Below are 25000 nucleotides of genomic sequence, written 5' to 3' on the forward strand. Positions count from 1 at the left end.
TCACTTGCTCGCTACCCACTTGCGCTCTTATTTGTACTTTTGACACTCCGCTGTCTTGTTTTCTTTTGTTTTATTGTGGATTCGAACATATAAATTTGTCGATAATAAGTGAAATGTCTTATTAATTAGAACATATCTTTTCTTACTAATTAGGAGGTTGGTTTCGTTACCTGATACTTCAAGTGTGCCACTCCTTCCACTACACCCAAACTTATTTATAGTCTCGTCTGTTCTCTTATTTTTGTGATTTGTTTATGAATATTATCACACATTTTGTAGTACAGTATATGTCAAATAATTAAACAAATAATAAGCTGATTGAAAATGTAAGAGTCCATTTGCATTGGAGTTTAAGTTTTTTTTTTTGTAAAAAATTGTACTATAATAATATGATATATGTGAGATATAATGATAATTAAAAATTGTATTAGAGAAATATTTTAAAATTTCTCTCGAAGAACTCACAATCCCATTTGGATACAGCCTCACTGTGTTCGACAGAAATGAAAACAGCAATTTGAATTTCCTGTTGTCTTGTAAGTAATAGACAATTCCTCATCAAAATTCTCTTTGTGTAGGCATGCGAAAAGGAAAAATTACAATAGACATCTTTATTGAAAGAATTATTAGAAAAAGAAAAAAAAGAAAAGATGCAAGCCAAGGGTGTGGCAGTAGCAAAAGATTTTTTTTTTTTTTTTTTTAAAAAAAAACACAAGTTGCACTTTCCCAAATGTAATTGGTCGGCTGATCCTACGTTGTCCAATGAACCGTCGCCGTAGATTTGGAGAGTTGCGGCAATTTTACGGCTGAAATTATTGCACAAGCGGTTGAAAATATCTTGGGAGAGTCACGTGTGCAACATAGATGAAATGTTGAAAATGTCCCGAGATCCTGTCAGCTGCAGATTCAAGCTAAACTCGAATCAATCAACAAATGAGAATATAAAAATCTTTTATTAAGCGACGTACAACTTAAATAATATGAAAAGAGTTGAGTTGGACGGTAAGATAAAAGAAATTATAAATCGAAAATTTTAATTGCAAAACTTTACATTTAAGAACAAAAAACTTAAATGATAGTAATAATTAAAAAGATGATCTATTTTCAGGAATTCTTATATTTGTTTCTATTATTAAAAAATGTCGTGATTTTCAATCACTCTTGTAACTGGATTCGAAAAGCATAATCCTCCACATAAAATTAGGTAGATGAACTCTAAATATCTAGTAGATTTTCAGTAACCTTTACCGGTTGACTGTGAAAGCATAATCCTTGGTAAAAAATTAGGTAGATGGACTCTAAAAAGCTTAATCCTCCATATAAAATAAAATTAAACAGAAGAATCACGAGATACACTTTTTGTAAGTGGACTCCAAAAGGCATAATCCTCCCTGTAAAGCAAAATTAAACAGAAGAATCACAAAGATGGAAACAGCAGTGAAGTTGGGGCTTTTCTCCAGCAACATCCTCGGATCCGGTTCTCCATGACCGTTAGATGATGTTGTTTTTTATTTTTGTTTTTTTCTTTTCGTTAGTGGTGTCAATATTGATAAACCAAGTTGTATAAGAGAGTATTTATGAAGAAAGTGATATGCAATAGACAAAAACCAAAACTATGCCAGGTTTAATATATAGAATTGACTAGTTGAGATTGCTTCATCAGTGCAAAATCAAATTGTTTGCAAAAACTGGTTACATTTAAACAAGAAAAAAAAACTTATTGGAAGAGCATAAACCAAGCCATGCAAAAGTGTATATGCTTTTGCAGAAAGTTAGTTTGGCTATTTTTACAAGTATATCTTCATAGGAAAATTGCTTTCTGGATGGTAGCTGAAAATTTGTTTGTGATTAAAAATTAGAGAACTCTACACTTGGACAAAAAGAACGAAAACCCGAAAACGAAAAAGCAAACATAAAATACTATACTTTTTTTTAAAAAAATATTATCACATTAGAAAAGTACTATAGTTTTTTTAAAAAAAATTATTTTTTCAAAATAATCTCCTATCCAAAAAAAAAAAAAAAAAAGATCCGCAAACAAAACACTTATCAGATGGAGGGCGTGTTTCTTCAGCGGTTGGATTCTTGTGAAACTAAACTTTCATGCTAGTTCAAACATGCTCAAAGACTTGCTCTTTCTGGGATTTTGCATTGAAATTTCCTTTGTCAGTCCGAAGTACTGTGTTCACTATGTTGGAACATTTTTCTTTTTTTGGAAAAAATAAAGATAGCCAAGAACATGATAAACATGTTGGTGCTTGACAGGCGTCGAGCCTATACAATAATAAATACCTGGTCAAATAAATTATGAATTTTGTATACAGTAGTAAATAAGGTCAAATCCACAGAGACCGGAGAAATTCGTTTCTCCTCTAGTTCAAAGTAGGGGGGATTTTTATAAAAATGAAGATAACTAAACAGCTCAAAGAAAAATAAATAAACAAATAAAAAATAAGTGATATTTTATTAAAATTAAATCAATAATAAACAAGCTCTAACCAAGGACTAACTTTGGAAATGGTTCAATCAATTGATCATCAAAATAATGAAAATCTTATTTATTCGCTGATAAATAATTTATAACTACTAAACACACGATGACAATCAACTTCTTCTTACTGTATCGGTGATCAAGGTATGACTATTAATTACTCCCCTAATCAAGAAATAACTCTAGATACGATCACAGAGTTCAATTTTTCAATTGTCTTAAGAATTAAAGAAACCCTGTTCAAACCAAATAACAAGCTATGAGGGTTATTTTAAGTTAACTCATATGTTTTCCTAACACAAATTCAATCATGCCAGTCACCACTAATTTAAAAATTTTAAATAATTATGGATTTAACTGCTCTAACTGGTTTTAGGTTATTAGATTAATTAAATATCGGGTGCCCTTGATATTCAAATAAAATAACAACCATAAAAAATTAAATCAGAGAACATACGAATATCAGTATATAAAAGAAATAAAAATAATCAATTCGATTTTCACAAGTTTAGATGATTGTTCCTTGACTAGAAAAAGAAATTTAGCCGCTCATCATGAGGAATAATCCAACCAATTTCGTGGACAAAAGTTGCATGAACATTCGACAATAAGAAAAGCGAAAGAAAAAAGAAAAAGAAAAGACGAAGAGAAAAACTCTTCATTTATTTGGTCTTGATGCCAAAACTAATCAATCGTTTGCAAAACTCAAAGACAAAACAAAGTAGTTGCCTTGCGGAAGTACTAATAGTCAGCCTATCAGTTGTGAGGCTTGGCAATTAACAGTGTAATATTTATACTAGAAAAAAAAAAGAAAAGAAAAGGAAAGGATAAACTCTTGAGAAAAAGGATACAATTTATGTATGTACAATTTATGAAAAATGCACTTTAGCAAACCAAATGGTGCTCCAACAAACAAAAAAAGATCTTTGACATATACACTACCATCACATAAGTGCGTTTCAGATAGATTCTTGCAAAACTGAAATTCATGTTTCTAAACACATGTTAAGAAAAAGGGTATAAATTATTTTTTACGTAAAATTTGTGAATAGGGAACTTTAACAAACAAATGCATACCCAACTTTTAAGTGCTCTTAACAAACAAGAAAGCGTTTTGGCATATACAATACAACTATCAGTTGGTGGTGGTGTCTCAGACTCTCAGATAGAAGATTCTGTAAAACTCAAATTCAAGCTTGTTCAGTGCACATGTTCAGGGATGCCCTTTGTAAAGCAAGAATCACGATTGGGCTCAGATGGCCACACGATGGAAATGGGGCAGGGACGGTTGCACCTGAGCGGTTAATGGCCAGGATTTGGTCTCAAAATTTTGTGCAGCTGAGATTACAAGTTGTAACTCGATTTTCACGACATGTGTGGGTTCCACAAAAATTTGCTCTAAAGTTACGTGATGTGCAAAAAAAATTACACGATATACAAAGAAAGTTACGCGTAGTTGATAATAACGAAAACCGCCTGGGACGGTTGCAGGTGCAACCGTCCGTGCCCCCGAGTCCCTTTTACCCAATACTTAGGTACGCAGATGGACAAGTTAGTACGCAGGTCTATAAATGAAGTAGTCCTTCATTTATTCCTTTTACCTAATTTTGCATTAATTCCATTTCAATTCAATCACAATAGGAATCCCATTGCCAACTACCTCTCTCTTTTCGTGTAGTTGAGATTAATTAAAGTCCAAGATTAGGTAAGAGGAATAAATGAAGACTACTTCCCCTCTGTCTGTGATGCTATCTTAAACCTGTTTGAAGACTTCAAGCACGGCAAACAATTGAACACGTATTTCAACAGTGCAACCACTCAACACTGTTGGCTCCAAATCAGTTTCACTTCGCCGTCCTCGTAGTATTATTTTTTTTTTGTTAATCGTCACTTTATCTATATAATTCTACTCTATCATAACCTAAAGAGGAGGCCCATCATTTTATCTATATAATCCTACTCTATTCTAACCTAAAAGGGAGGCCCAACTAGGTCTATAAGAAGCCGATGGGAACTGAATTACCATCGGACCAAACAAATACACTACACACCCATCTTGATTTTTTTAAAAAGAAGTCACATATTGTGACAATTGATGGGAGGCAAGAGTTGGTGGTAGCCACCAACCCAAAGGCTGGTGGTTTCCTCGTAGCATTACAAGAAAGTAGGAATTGTTCTATTCAAAATTGACATGTTTAATTGAGACTAGTATTTAGGGCACATGCCAATGTGTGAGCAACTAATAGGAAAATACTATTAAAATTTTTTTTGAGCAAATTAATATCATTTCCAGAAGAATTTGTTTTATATTTTGACAATAGATATTAAAAAATTCACCATAACAAAATGTATAAATAGATAGTTATTCAGAAATAGTTCATAATTAACCATAATTGGTGGTTGATTATATTAGGTTGTTAGTAAAGGTCATTTAGGAAAAACGTAAAGTGACAAAATTTTGTTGACACCAAAATCTCCCTCCACCTTTGTGTATAGCATAGATATTTCTTTATATTACAAAAGTATAATTCCTCCGATAAATGATAATAATACAAGCCAAGCAATGTTTTCCTAATTTATTTTCTTGGCGACAGAAGAAATTAAAGTGGGTTTCGGCTGTGTTTTGAGGAAAGGCAGCAGTTAAAATTGGGATTTAGGGAATGCAGGGCTAGTGGTTGAGCGTTTTGAGCATGTGGGAGAGGCGAGTTGTTGCAGCCTTGTGGGTTGTTAGACAAATGTGGAGAGACAGAGTTTGGTGCAATGGTGGAGGCTGAAAATAACGAGGAAGATGAAGAGAACGCAAAGACTGGATATGTTAGTCTTTTAGCTAAGTCACATAAGTTCGGATGAGTCTATCCGACTTAAAATTGCAAACGAATCAAATCGAATCGAATTTTGACATAATGAGTCGAGCTCGATTCGATTTTATTAAGTTCAAATTCGAACTTAAACTCAAAGAATTTTTAATTGTAAAACTTAAATTTGAATTTGATTTCAAATTCGAATCTAGTAGAATTTTAAAAAATAAAAAATAATTATTTTTTAAAAATATATAAAATAGTCATTTTCTTAATAAATAAAACAAATATTAGAGTCACATATATAATTTTATTATTAAAATAAAAATTAGAAAAAGAGAGTTGGCTGGCGAGTTTTTCTTTGCTCATTTCAAGTTCAATAACTCGATTTGATCAAATCAACTCCCAAGGATTTGATTTATTTGCAATCCTAACAAGATAATTCAGTCGTATGGAGAATCATTTCCCTATTTAATTTATCACTGAACACAACGCGTAGCACATAGTTTGAGACAACAATTTTGAAGCCATTGCAGGGCTCCACGTACGAAATGTAGCAGCACAGAAGCAAGTTAAAGATCCTCCTCTCCCTCTCCTCAGTCATCATCTCCAAACTTCTATTCTTATCCACTTCCCTCGACAAGCGTCAAATCTCCACACCTAAGTTGTCCCTTCAATCTCCACGTGTATTCCCACGACAACGTGTCACCCCCTCCCATTTCCTATCCTCTCCACGCCCATGCACATACTATAAAACCATGTGAAGTTGGTCACTTGAGCATGGTATGGTCAAGGGATATATGCTCGTTTAGTTATAGGCAAGGGATTTGGTACAGAAATAAGCCATAATTAATCTTTGCCACAGAGAGAAAAATGCAGAAAGCAAAGGAAACATCAGCCGACGTAGCTGCTTCGGCAAAGTCCGGTATGGATAAGACCAAGGCCGCTTTACAAGAAAAGGTAAGTTGTTTTAACTTGTTTAGCACGACCTAGGAGGCTGAAAAGTTCGATTTTGGTTCAAAACGACTTTGTTTAAACCAATGAATTTACCAATTCAACCCAAGATTGCTGGTAGAGTGTGTCAGTATTGATATATTTTTGTTGTTTTTGGGTACGTATATATGCAGGCTGAAAAGATGACTACTGATCCAGTGAAAAAGGAGATGGCTGAGCGGAAGAAAGAGGAAAAGTTCTTTGAAGCAGAGTGTGAGAAGGGACGGATGCGCAAAGCTGCCAGGAGAGGCGACCACAACCTCCACACGGCGGGTGATCCGCTCGGCCACGCTGGTTACTCGGCTCAAGGGCCGGTTAGGGAGGATTATCCAACTAGCGTGACTAGTGGAGTTGTTGGGTCGCAGTATCCTGCAGGAGTGAACACGGGGAGTGGAAGGACCGGTGTTCTTGATCCTGACCGGGTGGATGTGGACAGACCGGGAGTTCAAGACCCCGGGGTTGGCGGAGGAGCTAGGACTGGTTATGGACCTGGTGCTACACATTAGCTAGTCTGAGTGTTTATGACGCATGTTTCAGTTTGAGCCAATACTTTGTTTAGTAGTACGTTAAGGGGTGATCCTCTTATAACTAGGGTTGTATTATACAGAATTAGCCAGGGTTTGGAATAAGGGAATAACATTGGAGGTTCTTTAAAACCTTTAACTTGCACATGTTGATAGATTTATGGTGTTGTTTCGAGGAATTCAAATGTTAATTTTTTCGAAAGCAATGAAATCTATTTTTATGTCAGATCACACATGACATGAATATTTGGTATTTTCCCAAGCAGTACGTAGTTTCCGGGCCAGCAAGAATTTCAGGCCAGAGTAGAACTATCTTAATTTCCAACTTCTTCAGACCACATGATAAGATAAATCCTGAGTTCACCTCTTGAACAAGCATTTGTCTGCCATTCATTCCATTGTAGTGTTGTGAAGTGCTTAATTATTGAACATGAAATTTTGGTTATAAGCACAGTAATTGGCTCGGAGGTTGAACCGCTCGTCGGGTGGACCGCCCCCAGGCCAGCCCGCTTTTTGAATCTGCTTTGAGCAGTTTACTTGGTCAAATTCATTTAACCAACTGGTTTAATTATGAGGGAACCCGGCGGTGGTTTGCTTAAACACACTTTTATCAAGGTTTCAAATTTGGATATCCTTCTCTAATTTTACCACTAATTTAGACTTTTACATGTTGACCAAATGTTGCTTTAACTATATTTATTTACTTTCTTATGTAAAATTAATCGCTAGAACTTTCAAACTGAGAAGTTCCCATTCCATCATTATTGCTCGACTTTGATGCTTACCAACGAGATGTCTCCAGCAAGTATTAGCTCATAGATAGTAAACACCAATATGGAGGGTTTCCACACATATATACATTTTTAATGGCATTAATATTTTGTTAGCACAATTGTTGTATATATTCCCATGCCATACAATTCGTTTTTATATGTATTCCGGACACACACACATACTGCGTGTATCTTTATAATGCATTCAATTTAGTTAATATTACTTTTTGTCGTGTTGCACGCGCATCGATTAATTAATACTATATTACTTTCTGTCGTGTTGCACACGGGAGATATTACTTTCTGTCATGTTGCACACGCGTCGATCAATTAATTAATACTATATTACTTTCTGTCATGTTGCACACGCGTCGATTGTGTCTCGATAACTAGATATAATTTCTAGTTTAAAATTTTGTTGTATTAGTAAATAAAATAAATTTGATTTGTCTTTGCCTACGAGTCTGTATTCGTAAAGTATAGTAAAAAATGAAATTGAGTGCTCTATCAATATTTATATTCTCATAATATATCTTTTTAAGTACAATAATTAATGTTTAAACACACCTTACATATACTAAGAGATAACAAATATATTATCAGCATTTATAAACATTATATTTTAATGACTTACTGACTCAACCATTAATCCCGCCAGTATGTTTGTTTGAGTTCTTCCCGGGTCATGTTTGATAAGTACGGCAATAAGTGATTATAGTGTGCTTTTTTGGTTCGTTTTCACCCTAATTAAGATTTTCCCTGACATGGTGGGTTCCCTGCCTGCTTCGTTTGTTTAGAACCGGTGGGGTGGGCCGGGGAGGGGACAGTGGGGGAGTCATAGAAAAAACAACGCTAAAATTTTGTACGTGCTCTTTTTTTATTTAAAATATTAGGACATATTAATATTTACGTAACTAGTAGAATTAATATAAGGACATAATATAAAAAGAACATTAGGACATACTCGAAGTTTACTCGAAGAGTCGAAGTTAAAGTATTATTTTACTTTTTTTAAAAAAAAATACAAAATCATTTACAATTGCTCACGATTAGCCTTTCTGTTTTGATAAAAATTTAGGGTTAATTCCACTTTGTCCCCCCAAACTTTGGACGATTATCCACTTAAGTCCCTAAACTTCAAAATTGGACACTTAAGTCCCTAAACTTATAAATACCTCCCACCTAAGTCCCTGAACTTATAAAATTGGACACTTAAAACCCTAAACCCTTATAAAATGGGACACTTCGACTACCAACGGCATTCAGGATTTGTTAACAATTTTCCTTAAGTGGGAGGTATTTATAAGTTTAGGGACTTACGTGTCCCATTTTGAAATTTAGGGACTTAAGTGGATAATCGTCCAAAGTTTGGGGGGACAAAGTGGAATTAACCCAAAAATTTATAACCTTTTCATCCTCAACTCCTCGAAATACATTTTTGTTAATATAAATAATCATTTACTCGAAATTTCTAAATGAATGAGTGATAAACCACACCCAACTTCAAAGAAACTAAATGCCTAGACTCTAGAGGTTGGAAACTGTTGAGCTATTTACTACCCATTTTCTTTAACTTAAAGATGTGGTCTTAAGTATATTTCACTCCTTGATGATAGAGCTTAGGGGTGCATTTGAGTCGATTCAAGTTCGAATAGTATCATGTTTGATCTCGAACTCAATCATTGCAATTCTATTCGAACTCGAGTTTAAGTAAAGATTCTTAAACTTGAACTCAGCTGAGCAAGTAGTTTACAAACTCGAGCTCAATTTGAATAAGCTTGAGAATCCTTACGAGTCATGTCATACGTGAACTCAATTTTTTTGTGATAAATTTCATAATTTTCATACTTATAAGTATAATTTCACATATATATTTGTTTTCAATTAAAAATTTAATTATTCAAATAAGTTTGTCAAATACTTGAACCTCATTTTCTAAGGTCTATACTTGATTCAAATTCAAAAACGAACTGCTAAAACTCGATTCGAATTCGATTTTAATTGAACTCGACCAAGTTACTTGCAAATAACTCACAAGCACCTTGAATCTCTAGCACTCAAATTTGATTTTGACCGAGCTCGATCGAGGTGCTCACGAATAACTCAGGAGCGCCTTGAATCTCTAGGGTTTCTAGCAACCCTAGGGGAGGCAAACCGTGACTGCATTTCAAAATCAATGGAGCCCTAAAAAATAAAAATTAGCAATGCCATAATCCTATTGCTACGTGGCGTGGCCCTGTCTTCTCGGGGAAAATTCCCGACAAAGCCTTATCTTTCTTTACGCGGATTGGTAAACTGCCCTCGGTGGCCGCTCAGCAGTCCACGTATAATAGAGGATGCCACCTTGTGGACGTGTTTGAAACCCCACGAAAACTGGAGTCAAGTGTTCCTCTTGTTTGAGTAACACTTGTCTTTATCTCCATACTTTCCACAATCTATTTAACCGCTTTCTCGGACCTTGTTCAAGAATCAAATCATCAATCAAACAGTTACAAAGTTTCTCTTAGATAACTTCTTGCAAATTAACACTACCAAGTTAGATTTCAGAGCAAAAGAGAGAGTGGAAAATGCAGGCCATCAAGGAGAAAGCAGCCAATGTTGCCGCCTCAGCCAAGTCCGGAATGGAGAAAACCAAGGCCACCATGCAAGAGAAGGTTATATATACTGCACTTATTTATCCCTTTCCCTAGCATTAATTTTCAATTTTGACATGCAATTTACTGAACAATATCGCAATTTTTTTAAGACTTGAAACATGTCTGGAAAAGTGCACTCCAAATCCTTATGCCGAACCATTTTCTTGGCTCCATGCATCTACTAGTTCTTGAATGCCAATTTTACGCCAAAACTATTAAGCATGATCATAAAATCCCTGTGTCACGCCTTTCTCTGCTAATTTCTGAAAACGGGATGAAGCACATGTATTGCAACTAAATTGTCTGAGCAGGTTGATCGTGCCGCTGCAAATAATCCAACTGAGAAAGAGATGGCGACAGAGAGGAAGGAACAGAAGGTGAATCAGGCTGAATTTGACAAGCGTGCGGCTCAGGAGCATAACGCTGCGGCTAGGAATGCAACCAAAAACACTGGCCAGCCGCACACCTATTCCACCACGGGTGCACCAGGACATCCTACCGGGACTCATCAGCAGTCGGCCTTGCCCGGCCATGGCACCGGACAGCCCACCGGACAAGTTACCGAAGGCGTGGTTGAGTCCCACCCCATTGGGACGGCCACTGGGACTGGCAGGACTAATGCTGCCCATAACACCCATGTTGGTGCGGCTACTAACATTGGTGGTTCTTATACTTAGACTAGATTAGATAATTGGACCTTTTAAATCTTGCTTTGAATAAGGACTTGGAACCCTTTTTAAGTTGGACGGTCCACTTGTTGTATTCGACTATTTCTGATCTTAGGTTACTTAGGATTTACAAGCTTGCTTTTTCGATAATGTCATTCGTAGGTTCACTTCTAGCATCTATGTAAAAGTTGTTTATTACTATTAGTGACTTTCGTGGAGTGGAAATTTTAGTAATAAGTGAGGATATTACATGTTCGTGGTAATTCGTTTTCATCCCATGTTAAGTTTCTCCTCAACATGGATAGATTTGAGACATAAGAATTTCTATTAGTCCTTTTTTGATAGAATAGAGAGTTTCAATAAAGACTCTTTCATTTGATCGAATGCATCATGAATTCTTCATCAATGTCTTTAGTTACCCCCGCCCAAAAAAAAAAAAAAAAAAAAAAACTATATCAGCTTTTTGGATAGTGCCTTATTTTCAATATACGTGACCAACGAGTTAAAAGGAGAAAATTATCACCGGAAGAAGATGCCTCCACTCCATGCCTTTTGTGATCAACTAATCGAGATTTACTTCACCGGAAGGAAATAAAAAACAGACCCTCAAGCATTAATCAAAATTAGTTTGCGCACTCCATCTTCAGCTTGGCAACCCTTTCAGCATATCCAGATGTACTATATACCATGGGGTAAAATTGTAGGCTAGAAAAAAGAATTTATTCTCTTTTTCGGGAAGTGAAGAATATCACTGGACTCCACGATCAGCTAATATTCACACGTTAACATAAATTGGCTCATAAATTGACTCAATTGACAAGGATTGATAATTTCTTTACAAAAAATCGTGTATTTGAATTTCGTTGCAGTTTGTGTTTGTAAGCGATTTGTAATAATTTTTATAAGTAATTTATGATTTCGAAGGATCATGATGATGATCGAAATCGAATCCACTCAAATTAAAAGAAAAAAAAAAGAAAAAAACTAATATCCAAAAACACTAGTAAAGGTTAAAAAATCAAGTTTGGCCAAGAAGGCAGACTGATGATCGAAATCGAATCCACTCAAATTAAAAGAAAAAAAAAAGAAAAAAACTAATATCCAAAAACACTAGTAAAGGTTAAAAAATCAAGTTTGGCCAAGAAGGCAGACTGCAATGACCATTCGCATTTGATTCGGACCCATGTTTTATCTGGGAAAAAAAATTCCGAAAGATGACTTGTTGTCAACTATTACTTATTTAAAACTGCCACCAGATGTTTTTAAATTCTGTGTCAGGACCAAATAAAGTACCACGGGGTCGTTTAGTGTAGCAACCTTTGCGTTTAACCAATCAGTGATAATACGATGCCGTTCTACTTAAGGAAGGGCGGTGGATGTAATGAGCGCTAAATTCTGTTGGGATCAATTGCATAAATAGTCCCTCTGCATTTGTAATACGGTTATGAGAATAAATGCCAGAATCATTTTCTCTTTCCTTTCTGTTAGCTCTCTCTCTCCCTTTCCCTCCCTCTCATCTTTTCTGATTCTTTCTTGTTCTTCTTTTCTTTCCCGTTCTCTATACTCAGTTCCAATTCCAGAAATTGTCTTGCGACCCTGACATTTGGTATCAGAGCGGTCGATCCTTGGCCGCGAAGATATCTAATATGGCAGAGAGCACTCGATTTAGGAGTCTGGAAGATCAACTCAAGAAACAGGATAGTAAGCTGCAGGAATTGATGGAATCTGTGGCAACAATGCAGAATTCAAGTATGGAGGAGCTGCAGCAGAAGCTTCATACCGACATGGATCAGAATAATGCGAAATTGGAAGCAATGGTGGGGAATCTGGACCAGAAATTCATTAAGATGGAGCAGAGGTTCAGTACGATGATGAAGCTGCTGATGAAGGAGAAAGGCATTTCTGACGGGGATGGAGGAGGAACTGAACCAATCTTACCGACACCTCCATTGCATCTACGGTTGACACCTTCAAACGAAGGGCCAGGGAGTCAACCTGAGATGAGAGGTAGGCAGTTCTTTCCTAATATGCCTCGTATGGAGTTGCCAATGTTTAGCTCTGGGAACCCTAGGGAGTGGGTGAGAAAATGTCAAAAATACTTCCTGAATTATCAGATAGCAGAATGTCAGAAAGTAGATGTGGCAGAAATGTTTTTGGAAGGGAAGGCTGACAATTGGTTCCAAGGGGTAAAACTTGTGAAACCTGGACTGTCCTGGGGAGAATTTAGTGAACTCTTGTGTGAGAGATTTTCTGGAAGAAACTCACGTGACATAGTGGAGGAGTTTAATAAGTTACATCAGAAAGGCACTATTGAAGATTATGAGGAGAAATTTGAGGAATTGAAAACACTAATGCTGACCAGAAATCCTAGATTGGATGAGTCTTACTTTGTTTCCAGTTTTATTAGTGGACTCAAAGACGAGATTAAGCCTATGATGAAGATGTTCAAACCGCAGACACTAATGAAGGTTTTTGAAGTGGCAGAGCTGCAAGAATGCTCACTGGAAATCCAGAGCAAACAAAGTAAGGCCACAGGGAGGGGGACAGTAGAACCAAGATTTGGAATGTACAAGAATTCCACACAGGACCAGGCTCGCCAACACTCATACAGGTTACCAGCTATCATCCCTGCCCCAAGGAAAACTGATGCAATCCATAGAGACCTCAGTAAGATAACAGCTGAGGAGATGCAGTATAGACGTAAGCATGGCTTGTGCTACAGATGTGGGGAAAAATTTGGAGTAGGACACCAGTGCAAGAAAGGAAATCTGAATTGTGTGAACACTGAAGAGGAGGAGGAGGAGGTTGAATTTGAGGATGCTGAAGGAGAGCAAGATGAACTCACTGGAAGGGTGGGGGAATTAGCAGAAGTATCCCTCAATGCATTGTCTGGAGCCATAAAAAGGAAGTCTATCCTGCTGATGGGAAATTTAGGGGGATTTCCAGTCAAGATCTTGGTGGACACAGGAAGCTCTGACAGTTTTATCCACCATAGAGTTGTCAACCTGTTGCAATTGCCATACCACTCAATCAGCCCTTTCACTGTGACCTTAGCAGATGGGACTGACATCACTAATGGTGTCATTAGTCCCAATGTAAGCTGGGTGATACAAGACTATCGATTCCAATTTGATCTGAAAATAATGGAGTTAGGGGGATGGGATATAATACTAGGAGTGGATTGGATGTGCCAATTCAGTCCCATTACTTTTGATTTCCATTCCCTCAGCATTGCACTTAGTGATAAGGAGAGTTTGCTGCACTTGCAAGGGTTGGTGAATCAGCCTGCAATGAGGCTAGTGAGGGGCAAGGACCTCAGAACGTTCATACAGGAGAAGCAAACAAGCTGTGTAGCACTGGAGACAGAAGCAACAAAGGGATCAGAGGATCAGCTTCCAGACTCCATAGGAAGAATCCTGCAACAGCATTCGGAGGTGTTTTCCACTCCTAAAGGCTTACCCCCAGAGAGGGAGCTGGATCATCAGATCAACCTCAAACCAGGTGCTGAGCCTTTTAAACTCAAGCCATACAGGTACCCCCACTCTCACAAAGCAGAAATTGAAAAACAGGTTGCTGAGATGCTCACTAATGGAATTATTATGCACAGCACTAGTCCTTTTGCTTCTCCAGTATTGTTAGTAAAAAAGAAGGATAATTCTTGGAGGCTCTGTATAGACTATAGGAAACTGAATGAATTAACTGTAAAAGACAAATTTTCTATCCCCAATATAGATGAGTTGTTAGATGAGTTGCATGGCACGAAATATATGTCTAAACTCGATCTCAGAGCTGGCTACCATCAGCTAAGAGTTAAGGCAGTTGACATTCCCAAAACTGCTTTCCAGACACACCATGGCCACTTTGAATTCTTAGTAATGCCTTTTGGATTGACAAACGCTCCAGCCACATTCCAGGCATTGATGAACAGGATTTTTCAGCTATATCTGAGGAAGTTCGTTTTAGTATTCTTCGATGACATTCTGGTGTACAGTCCAACCTTGGAGTCGCATGCACAGCACCTGTAAACTGTACTCACTGTATTAGCAGAAAATCAGTTATACTGCAAAAGGTCAAAGTGTTCGTTTGCTCAATCTTCAATTGAATACCTGGGGCATATAATATCTGAAGCAGGGGTGAGCATGGACTCTACCAAGATAGAATGCATCAAGTCATGGCCTGTTCCTAAAACAGTAAAGGAATTGAGGGGTTTTCTGGGATTAACTGGGTACTACAGAAGGTTCATAAGGGGGTATGGGGTGATCAGTAAGCCACTGACACTCCTGCTTAAGAAAGAGGGGTTTACATGGAATCACAATGCTCAGTTGGCTTTTGAAGATTTAAAAAGAGCCATGACCACAGCTCCAGTGTTGAGTATGCCAAACTTTGATCTTCCTTTTGTGATCGAGACTGATGCCTGTGGGGTTGGCATTGGGGCAGTACTGATGCAACAGGGACATCCCTTGGCTTTCCTTAGCAAAGCTTTATCAGCTCAGAATTTAGAGCTGTCAGTCTATGAGAATGAGCTTTTTGCATTAGTATTGATTGTGAGCAAATGGAAGCATTATTTAGTTGGCCACCACTTTATCATCAAGACTAACCACCAAGCCCTTAAACATCTGTTAGAGCAAAGACTTACTCATCCTCTGCAACACAAATGGCTAACCAAACTACTTGGATTGGATTATGAAATACAGTACAAGAGAGGCTCAGAAAATGGGGTAGCTGATGCCTTGTCCAGAAGGAGATTGGAGGGAATTGACACGGGCAGTGAACAAGCTGAGCACCAGGTATGTGCCATCTCCACAGTTCAACCTAGGTGGATGCAGGAGGTGCTAGAAAGTTATACTGGGGATACAGTGGTTCAGCAGAAGTTAGCTGAGATACTACTGGACCCCCAAGCAGATCTAGATTATCAGGTGGAAGGAGGGGTACTCAAGTTCAAAGGGAAACTGTATGTAGGCTCAGCCAATGACATCAGGGTCAGGCTCAGCCAATGACATCAGGGTCAGGCTGATCAGGCTCTTGCATGACTCAGCAATTGGGGTCACTCAGGACAGAGGGGATGTCTGCACAGAATACAGGCTTTGTTCCATTGGCTTGGGTTAAAAAGGGATGTTATCCAATATGTCAGATCCTGTGATGTTTGCCAGAGGAACAAGCACGAAAATGTCCCTTATCCTGGTCTACTGCAGCCTATTCCAGTGCCTCAACAAGCCTGGTCACACCTTACCATGGACTTCATTGAGCAACTACCACTATCTCATGGATTTGATACCATACTGGTAGTGGTGGATCGATTCACTAAGTTCAGTCACTTTATCAAACTCACTCATCCTTATTCTGCACAGCAGGTGGCTCAGATTTTTCTGGATAATGTATACAGGCTACATGGTCTACCAGAAACAATCATATCTGATAGGGACAGGATTTTTCTTAGTAACTTCTGGCAGGAATTATTTCGTTTATTGGGAGTGAATTTGCACTATAGTTCAGCATATCATCCCCAATCAGACGGACAAACTGAAAGGGTCAATCAGTGCTTGGAAAACTACCTCAGATGTATGTGCAGTAACCACCCTTCCCACTGGAGCAGCTGGCTACCTACAGCTGAATTATGGTACAATTCTAACTTTCACACCAGCTTGCAGCTAACACCTTTTGAGGCATTGTATGGATATAAACCTACTCATATACCCTTGGGACCCTTCCATGATAGCATCATACCTGCTGCCAGCAGTATGGTCCAGTCAAGGCTTCAGGTCATATCTCTCATCAAAGAGAACTTGGCCAAAGCTCAAAATTGCATGAAGGTTTTCGCTGACAAACATCGTTCAGAGAGAGAGTTCCAGGAAGGGGATTGGGTATTTCTCAAGTTACAACCTTATAGGCAACAGTCGGTTGCTATTCGTAGAAGCTTAAAACTATCTGCCAAATATTTTGGACCCTTCCAGATTAGTGCAAAGGTGGGAGCAGTAGCCTACAAACTCAAATTACCCGAGGGGGCCAGGATTCATCCAGTATTTCACGTCTCCTTACTCAAGAAGAAGGTAGGACTTGCACAGAGTGTGGAGTCCAACCTGCCGGAATTAGATATGACAGACCAATGCCTATTGAGGCCAGAGAAGGTTCTCTAGAGAAGGGCAATAATGAGAGCTGCTAAACCAGTCGTCCAATACTTGGTAAAATGGAACAATTTACCAGAGTCGGAATCATCGTGGGAGGATAGAAGCTTCATAGATAGCCAGTTCCCAGACTTCCAAGCTTGAGGACAAGCTTTTTGTTAAGAAGGTGGGACTGTCAGGACCAAATAAAGTACCACAGGGTCGTTTAGTGTAGCAACCTTTGCGTTTAACCAATCAGTGATAATACGATGCCATTCTACTTAAGGAAGGGCGGTGGATGTAATGAGCGCTAAATTCTGTTGGGATCAATTGAATAAATAGTCCCTCTGCATTTGTAATACGGTTATGAGAATAAATGCCAGAATCATTTTCTCTTTCCTCTCTGTTAGCTCTCTCTCTCTCCCTTTCCCTCCCTCTCATCTTTTCTGATTCTTTCTTGTTCTTCTTTTCTTTCCCGTTCTCTATACTCAGTTCCAATTCCAGAAATTGTCTTGCGACCCTGACGTTCTGCTTTACTAAAAGGGTCCCTACCTTTATATTAGACTCTAGCTAATTAGCCACATCGCGAAATCATTGGTCTTGATCCAATGATTAAGGAGAGTCCCTTTAAGAGCTCTCCGGTGCACTAGGTCGGGGATTAAAATCCCATCTAGTGCATCACACAATTTCTTGTTCTTAAAAAATTCATAGAGTACAACAGTGCACTTAACTAAATTCACCCTCCAACTTCCATACAAATTTTTTTTAGACTAGTCCAATAATGTAAGAGTAGGAATATGTTAGATATTTGTTATTGCAGGGGGAAAACAAAAAAAAGACTAGCCACGCAGTAAAGAAAACAGAGAGGATAGCAGAGATGAGGGAAGGAGCAAAAAAGGAACGAAAACAAGGCCAACGACAAATTTCTACAAGCTGGTTACTTAAATGGGCAACACGCCCATTTTAGGGGCCGAACCCATGAAATCAGGTGTCTGGGCTAACACGTCACGCTCAAAGGCATGAGCTTTGTAAAAGTGCAACCTCTCAAGCCCAAATACGACACCACCAAGGGCTATACACTTCAAGAGACCATAGGGCGCACTATCTAAAGTTCACACGCCAATCGCTAACAAGTCCAATTGGCTCTCCCTTTCCCATCGTACAGGAATAGAAATAATGTAAATTGTTACCGTTAAACAAAAACAAAAAAAAAAAAAGAAAAGAAAAACAGATATAGTAAAATAATTAGTTGGCGGCCTTCGCTACTTTCAATAGTATCTATCAGATATGTAAAACAATAGTAACTAAAGTATCGAAAACCAGATAGCTCAAATTCCTAGGAGAAAAACTGCTGAGAAAATTTGTTGTTTAACCCATATTGGTTTAGCTCGCAAAACTAGGAAGATGCTACATAGGAACAACTCAAACTCAGGAGAAAGGATATCAACTAGACTGAATGAAAAATTCTCAAACTCCAGATTTGCGCAACTCAGCTGCTCCATGTGCAAAATGACACCTCTCCGCAAAGGTGCAGGAACCTTTCGCAAAATTCTCACACAGTTTGGTCTTGTAGTTGCTCCCTGGAGGGGCAGGGCCTCCAGGAATCGCAGGTGCCCTTCCTGGGCCACCTACTGGTCCAAGGCTGGCAATAAGCTCTCTTACCATTGCACTTGCTTGCTGGATTTGTTCAAATGTACCTTCGAGCTCAATGTTCCTCAGATTTGGATTACTCTCGTGCTCTCGAATAGCTAACTTAACACCTGTCTGACGACAAATCTGCTTGGAGTTCACCCCACTCTTCCCAATGATGGCTCCTGCTAGGGAAGCTTCCACACTAATTTTGGCTGTCGCTGAAGCACCAAAACTAGCAGCAGGTCCAGGTACAACTGGCTCCATGCGGCCACCAAATCGTCCAGGAATTGCACTCATTGTGTGAGGTGGTGATGGCGCAATAGGCTTGCCAAGCTCCCAATCACCGTGAGCAAAATGACACTTATCACCAAACTTGCATCCTTCGGCAGTATTATATTTATTGCAAATTTTGGTTTTAACTGTTGCTGAAACAGCACCATTTGGTACAGATGTCGGCGCTGCTGCACCTCGTGGGCCTGGGGCAGGAGGCAGATTCATCATCTGGGCAACAGCATTATAGCCACCAGGTACATGGTGAAGGAAATGGCAACTCTCCCCAAATGGGCAGCCAGCAGTGCTACAAAGAAACACAATCCAACACTCAGATCAAACTTTTGCCAAATCTCACAAGAGTCTAAATCTGAAATATTACCAGAATAAGTCAGGCAGCATTTTCCTTGGAAATAGATTATGTTTGAAAAACTAAGATATTGTTGAAAGAAAATTCGATCTCGTAGTCACCAAGTTGACTTTACAGAGCCATTTTATACTTAAACAGGAATATAGATGCTGAAATGGACACAATTAAAAGATGCCATACATTTGGTAACCCAGAAAAGTTTAAAATTGAAAGGGCAGCAATCCATAAAGGAAAAAACAGACAGAAAGATGGTATTCACTTTATTTACAATTTGACATGAAAACCAAGAATCATGATTGACAAACATAAAAATATGTATAGTTACGTCTTAGTCCTGAGAGTACAGAGGTCAAGAATTCAAAAGAAGTCTTCCCCTGCCACTCGCCCGCAAAACCCATCTCACCATACAAAGAATGGGGATGGTCATATGGAAAAGAGGATTGACAAAGTTTGCCATTCAGGTTGATTAAAATCTGTAAAATTCCCAATACAGCAGAGAAACATGATTATACTCAAGGCCTATGAATTTCTTTATTTCTATTAACGCTGATGTTTGAAATGAAGCACTAGAGAAGCCTTCAGAGACTTGTTAATGGTGCTAAATGTTTGTTATTGATGAGTAAAACATTCCAGAATCAAGACCACAGGCTAAACAATAAAAAAAGCCACTACACAAGATACACTAAAGGCATCATCATCAATATCCAAGTTTTTCTGTTTCACGTGAAGCATTTTCCATGACTAGTCGCTGCTCGTCAAGACAATTAAATGGCGGACAAGAACCGAGAGTAATTAATTAGGCCTCACTTTCAGACAAAAATTTGAAATATTTTACATCTCTACACAAGTGAAATGATTGTTCTGCAAAAATGTGTCTGCAACATTCAATGTTAATATCAACTAACATTCAATAAGCAGAAAAACATCATAAACCTTTTCCTTTGACCCGAGATCTGTACCAGGAAAAACCAGTGTAAATTTTACTACTTACAAAAACAATGTTCTGAAAAAAGGTCAAAGGGGGAAAATAGATAGCCCTGTGTACAATACTTTACATTTGTTTCGCAGATTAATTTATGGAAAATATCTTCCAATGGTATAGATTCTCAAATGTAAATTTAACATCTATTTGAGCCCTGATGACCGTAAGACTGTATATGATACGCCTAGGACCACGTGATTGCCTACAGGGCTGCTAGCCAATGGTAAGATCATAATGTGCTTGCAAACTCTCTGTGTTATGTTTGTTATAGAACCACCACAAACCCATACAAATTGGCAACTTTAACCACATTTATATAATCAAAAGCAGACTTGTTGAAAACATACTGTTTCAAAGTTAAAGAATTAAAATATATCCAAAAGAAATACTCTAGATGACTCTAAAAGTCGTTCAATATAAACAACTGATGGCCAACCAAACTTTAATTTAATCTCAAAAACTTGTAAAACTCAAGCTAGCAGCTATCAAACAGGAATAAAAGGAACATAATGTAACATGTTCAATGACCCCCAAGCTTTTCAGGATTTTCAGGCCATGTGTTGAAAAGATGTTGCACACACTGAAGCAACAAATCCTATATCAGGCGGGGGCTGCTTTCAACCACAAACAGTAAATTGTTTGATAGTCACATAAAAAATAGTACTTAAATATAATAGAACTGTATAAAGATTAATACAATATTGCAACGGTTGTGTTCAACTTTATTTACTGATCAGAGAGCCAACAACATTGAAAATAGCACATAAATATTATATAATTGTATTGTACCTTCACGATGCAAGAACCAAAAACATTGAAACCACTGCTGCTATTATGATCTCCATTAGGAAGGATTATTAGGCCTAGGAAATATTCTAGATAATATTATTTTGCTCGCATAAGCACTGGTTTTTATTGTACTTCACCCAAAAACTTCTTATATAGCGCTGATTTCATCTGCCACCTAATTGCCCACAAAAATGTTCAACATCAGCAGGCAAATGATTCACCTCACCGTTAATTGCTAATACAGCATCTTCTCCTCTGAAATTTGATTGACAGTTTACAAAGAGCCAAAGAGAATACCAATACCAAGATCAATAAGCCAATACATTTTGTACAAAATTCACCACTCTGCCAGCACATCTAATAGTTTTTAATACTTGCAATATCAAGAGTAGGTATTAAATTTATGGCTATTAACTGTTGACAGAAAATTTACAAGTTGAAAGTATTTATATTGGGCAAGTAAAGATTTGAACCTGAAAAACTTCGTGCAAGGCTTCGATTTGCTTCCTATACCACTTGATAAGGAGTCCATTTCTGTTGCAAACATTAATTACTTTTTTCCAGTTAGAATTTAATCGATTCTTGAAATTGATTATGTATCATCTAACAAATATGATATCAGCTTGTTACCAACAAAAAGAAAAGTACAACTATTACGACCTTCTTACCGGCAACAGATTGTTATAAGCTTCTGACCAGCAAAAATAGTACTCGTAGAGCTAAAAAAATTTTATATACTATTGCGAGTTCAAGCTATGTGCAAGCAAAGCTTTTGTACTCTTCATTTTCAATAGATTACACCTACATTTTTCTTAGTAACGGACTGTTGACATATTTGCTAAACAACAAGGATCACTATTAAAATCCACCAACTAAAAAGGAAAGACAACAAACTCCTGACAACAGAAATGTACAACAATAAAAGTGCTCAGACACAGATGTGCACAACAGGTCAATTCTCCAGTCTTTAAAGATATATCCATATTTTAACCAAAAGTTCCAACGTGACAAATTTTACAGTCTCCATTTTCTTCCCATTTTACCAAAAAGGACCGTTCTTATCTTCTGAAACCCAGTGCAGGACAAGTAATAAGCAAGACACACCAAGGATCCAACAGGTAATTTACTCTTGCTTCACAGGACACACACAACACAAGTATAATACACCAAAAAAAAAAAAAAAAACACACACACACACACACACACTGGTACAAAAAAAATTTGTATAATTGACAAAAAGGCAAAAAAGAAGAAAGCAACTCGTACTTTGGAGTCTGGAACGAGAAGTTGAGATCTCGGGGGCAAGAGTAAGGGCAGCCTATCATTTTTCTTAAAGGCTTGAGAGCAAAGTGTAAATTTTACAACGATATGAGTGAAAATTTTAAAGATTTTAGGATATAAAGCAACTTTAAGTGTCCTAAATCAGGCACATCTTCATGAATCAGCACAATTCTAACATATATAAGAGCCAAAACCAAAACAAAAACAAACTGAAAATCCAATAAATCATGAATGCAATATCAACCAAGAAAGCAATTTTAGTCATTAAAAGTTAAAAAAAAAAAAAAAAGAAGCAAACAGCCAGATACAATTCAATAAAAGAAAAACAGCATAAAAGTAAAAATTGTAGAGAAATTCAACCTGGCTTAGATTTCTTGAAGCCGCCATTGGCGTTGAGATTGGAGTCTGTCCTGTTTCTCTTCCGAATATCCATAGCTCCCCAAACTCAGATCCAGAGAGTGTTAAATCAGCAAAGACAGCAACGAACCTTCAAGTAACTAAAACTCTAACAAAACTCCTAAAAAAAACAAAACAGGAAGAAAATTGAAGTAAATCTCCTAAGCTAAGAAGGCAGAGCAGGTAGAAAAAAAAAAAGAAAAAGAATAATTGCAAAACCCTAACCCTAACTGTCCATGGGTTTTTGCAGAGGCTCTACAGGGGAGGGAGAGAGCGCGAGAGAGAGAGAGGATTTGAGGCGGGGAAAGAAAGAGGGCTGCCTCCTCGGAGAAGTAGTACGCAAAGCAAAAGAAATAAACGATTTCCAGAAGATGAGATATTTAAACACTAGTACCAGTAGTCCTTCTCTTATACAGTAATTATTATTAGGAAAAGACGCTAGTACTGCTGTACTAGTGGCGCTGCTCTCATGTACCATGGATTGGTTATTATTAGGAAATTAAGTGAGTTAACAATCATCACGTCTACTTAAATGCACTTGATATTAAGTGAGTAAACGCTGGTACTAGGAGCCGAGTGAGTTTGTTTGGATAGAGTATTATTTGAAATAGGAAAAATTTTTTAAAATATTTTTCATATTTTGTAAAATAATTTTTTTAGTCTCTCATTTTTAAAAGTATATTTTTACCTCTCTTATAAATTCATATTGGTCAAATTTGATCCTTATCTAGATTTTTGACTAGTTTTTTATCGGAATCCATTGCACGTGATCATTTTTTAAGGATAAAATTATCAAGTTAAAGTTTACATAATCCGATCCATAGTCCCTCATGTTTCACAAAATGAATTATTTTGTCCCTCGCATTTCACAAAATGAATTTATTTATCTTTCATATTTTACAAAATAAATTTTTTCATCCCCCATTGATCATGCGTACAAATAACTTTTTTTAAAATTCATATATATATATCAATTTAATTTTACTTGAATAACATGTAATATATCTTTATTTGATTTCGCCTAAACGTACTGTTTAAGTGAAATTAAATATATATATATATACCAAGGTTTAAAAATTTATTAGTTTTTCACTCATGTTCATTGTCTTTTACTCGAAAATTGAAAATAAATAAGACATTTAATTCTAAACATTATCAAGTATTTATATCAAATTAAATTTGGACAGAAAAAATAAACAAAGGAAAAGTATAACAAAAAAAGTAAGTGATTAACACTTTCAAATTTTAAGACAATCATAAGGTGAGAAATTCAACTGTTGGTCTTAAAGGTGATTGAAAAATGTGTCGATGATGCAAGCAAGTTAGTGTGTGTAGATGAGATGGAAATAACGTGTAATCCAAACACAACCTTAAAGATGCTTGTTGTTTTCCTTTTCCATCAATTTTAAATTATAGTTCACTTTCTAATTGAAGGATATAATTAACTTTTATTATTAGGAAATTAAGTGAATTGACAATCATTATGACCTACTAAATGCACTACTCCCTTAATTTCATTTTGATGGCCTTGTTTTTATTTTGGACACTTCAGTAATTTTTTGGTTTGAAGGGGTAATTTTTTACTTTTTGTTATTATTTGGTTTGATTAGGATAAACAAATGTTAGTAAACTAACAAGAAGTGGTAATTTGTTATATTTATTCATAGTCAAAGGAAAGCGATTGTTATTTTTTGAACTTTAGGGGGTCTTCTTGTAGTTTGATCAAAGCAAGAGAGAGATAGATGTAATTAACCGTTTTTAAAATACTAAAATAGGATGGATATATGACTAGGCAAAGTGTTTAAATTTTCGACACTCTCCACTAGTACTGATTTACCGGATTACGCAAAAGTATCTAATCATTATTCTATGTATGTTTAGTTTTAAAAAAGACACTTATATGTGTCAAATGGGTGTGACAAGTTCTAAGTTTATAGCTATTTTAAACCAAAAAAAAAAAAAGTATGACATTTGATATATGTTTAATTAACTTTTACATAAACTGAAGTAGTGTGTTCAAATATGATATTGGTAACGTGCTATCCTTAACCAAATGATCCTTGAGCTGCTGTTAAACCAAGCTCAAATTACTTGGTTAGCTTAACTATCCAGCGTATTTACATTCATCAAACAAAACTTTAAATCCAAATTTATAGGCAAGAAATGAAAAAGGTGAGCTTAAAATTCGTGTAGTTCTTTAAGTTGTTGACCAGAAACTCCAAGCAACTCTACCGTACATCTAACTTAGTGGGCTCAATTGGACTGTCTTCAAAATTGTAAACTAGTCCGCTTATAC

At 37.0% G+C, this 25000-nt stretch overlaps 4 protein-coding genes across 5 annotated transcripts; 3 read left to right on the forward strand and 1 right to left on the reverse strand.

The window, feature by feature from the left end:
• The first annotated feature begins 6054 nt into the window (after positions 1-6054).
• On the forward strand, positions 6055-7032 carry LOC113695700 (18 kDa seed maturation protein-like). Its single transcript, XM_027214838.2, has 2 exons — positions 6055-6249; positions 6417-7032. Exons 1-2 carry the CDS (start codon positions 6163-6165, stop codon positions 6786-6788), a joined length of 459 nt encoding a protein of 152 aa, XP_027070639.2. The 5' UTR covers positions 6055-6162; the 3' UTR covers positions 6789-7032.
• A 2997-nt stretch (positions 7033-10029) lies between these two features.
• Positions 10030-11146, forward strand: LOC113695699 (11 kDa late embryogenesis abundant protein-like). The gene is made up of 2 exons (XM_027214837.2): positions 10030-10233; positions 10527-11146. The coding sequence occupies exons 1-2, from the start codon at positions 10147-10149 to the stop codon at positions 10890-10892; spliced, it is 453 nt and encodes a 150-aa protein (XP_027070638.2). The 5' UTR covers positions 10030-10146; the 3' UTR covers positions 10893-11146.
• Positions 11147-12529: 1383 nt separating this feature from the next.
• Positions 12530-14908, forward strand: LOC113696426 (uncharacterized). The gene has a single exon (XM_072056028.1). It carries the CDS (start codon positions 12530-12532, stop codon positions 14906-14908), a length of 2379 nt encoding a protein of 792 aa, XP_071912129.1.
• Positions 14909-18289: 3381 nt separating this feature from the next.
• On the reverse strand, positions 18290-23121 carry LOC113697599 (zinc finger CCCH domain-containing protein 14-like). Of its 2 annotated transcripts, XM_072055381.1 has the most exons (4): positions 22930-23121; positions 22669-22825; positions 21501-21561; positions 18290-19193 (listed from the first exon to the last, which is right to left on the reverse strand). In XM_072055381.1, the coding sequence occupies exons 2-4, from the start codon at positions 22739-22741 to the stop codon at positions 18452-18454; spliced, it is 876 nt and encodes a 291-aa protein (XP_071911482.1). In that variant the 5' UTR covers positions 22742-22825; positions 22930-23121; the 3' UTR covers positions 18290-18451. The 2 variants fall into 2 exon arrangements, with proteins under 2 accessions (XP_071911482.1, XP_071911483.1); XM_072055382.1 differs by lacking the exon at positions 22930-23121 and having other exon boundaries at positions 22669-22885.
• Positions 23122-25000: the final 1879 nt, after the last annotated feature.

This window comes from Coffea arabica, chromosome 6e (assembly GCF_036785885.1).
Source record: "Coffea arabica cultivar ET-39 chromosome 6e, Coffea Arabica ET-39 HiFi, whole genome shotgun sequence".
NCBI lineage: Eukaryota > Viridiplantae > Streptophyta > Magnoliopsida > Gentianales > Rubiaceae > Coffea > Coffea arabica.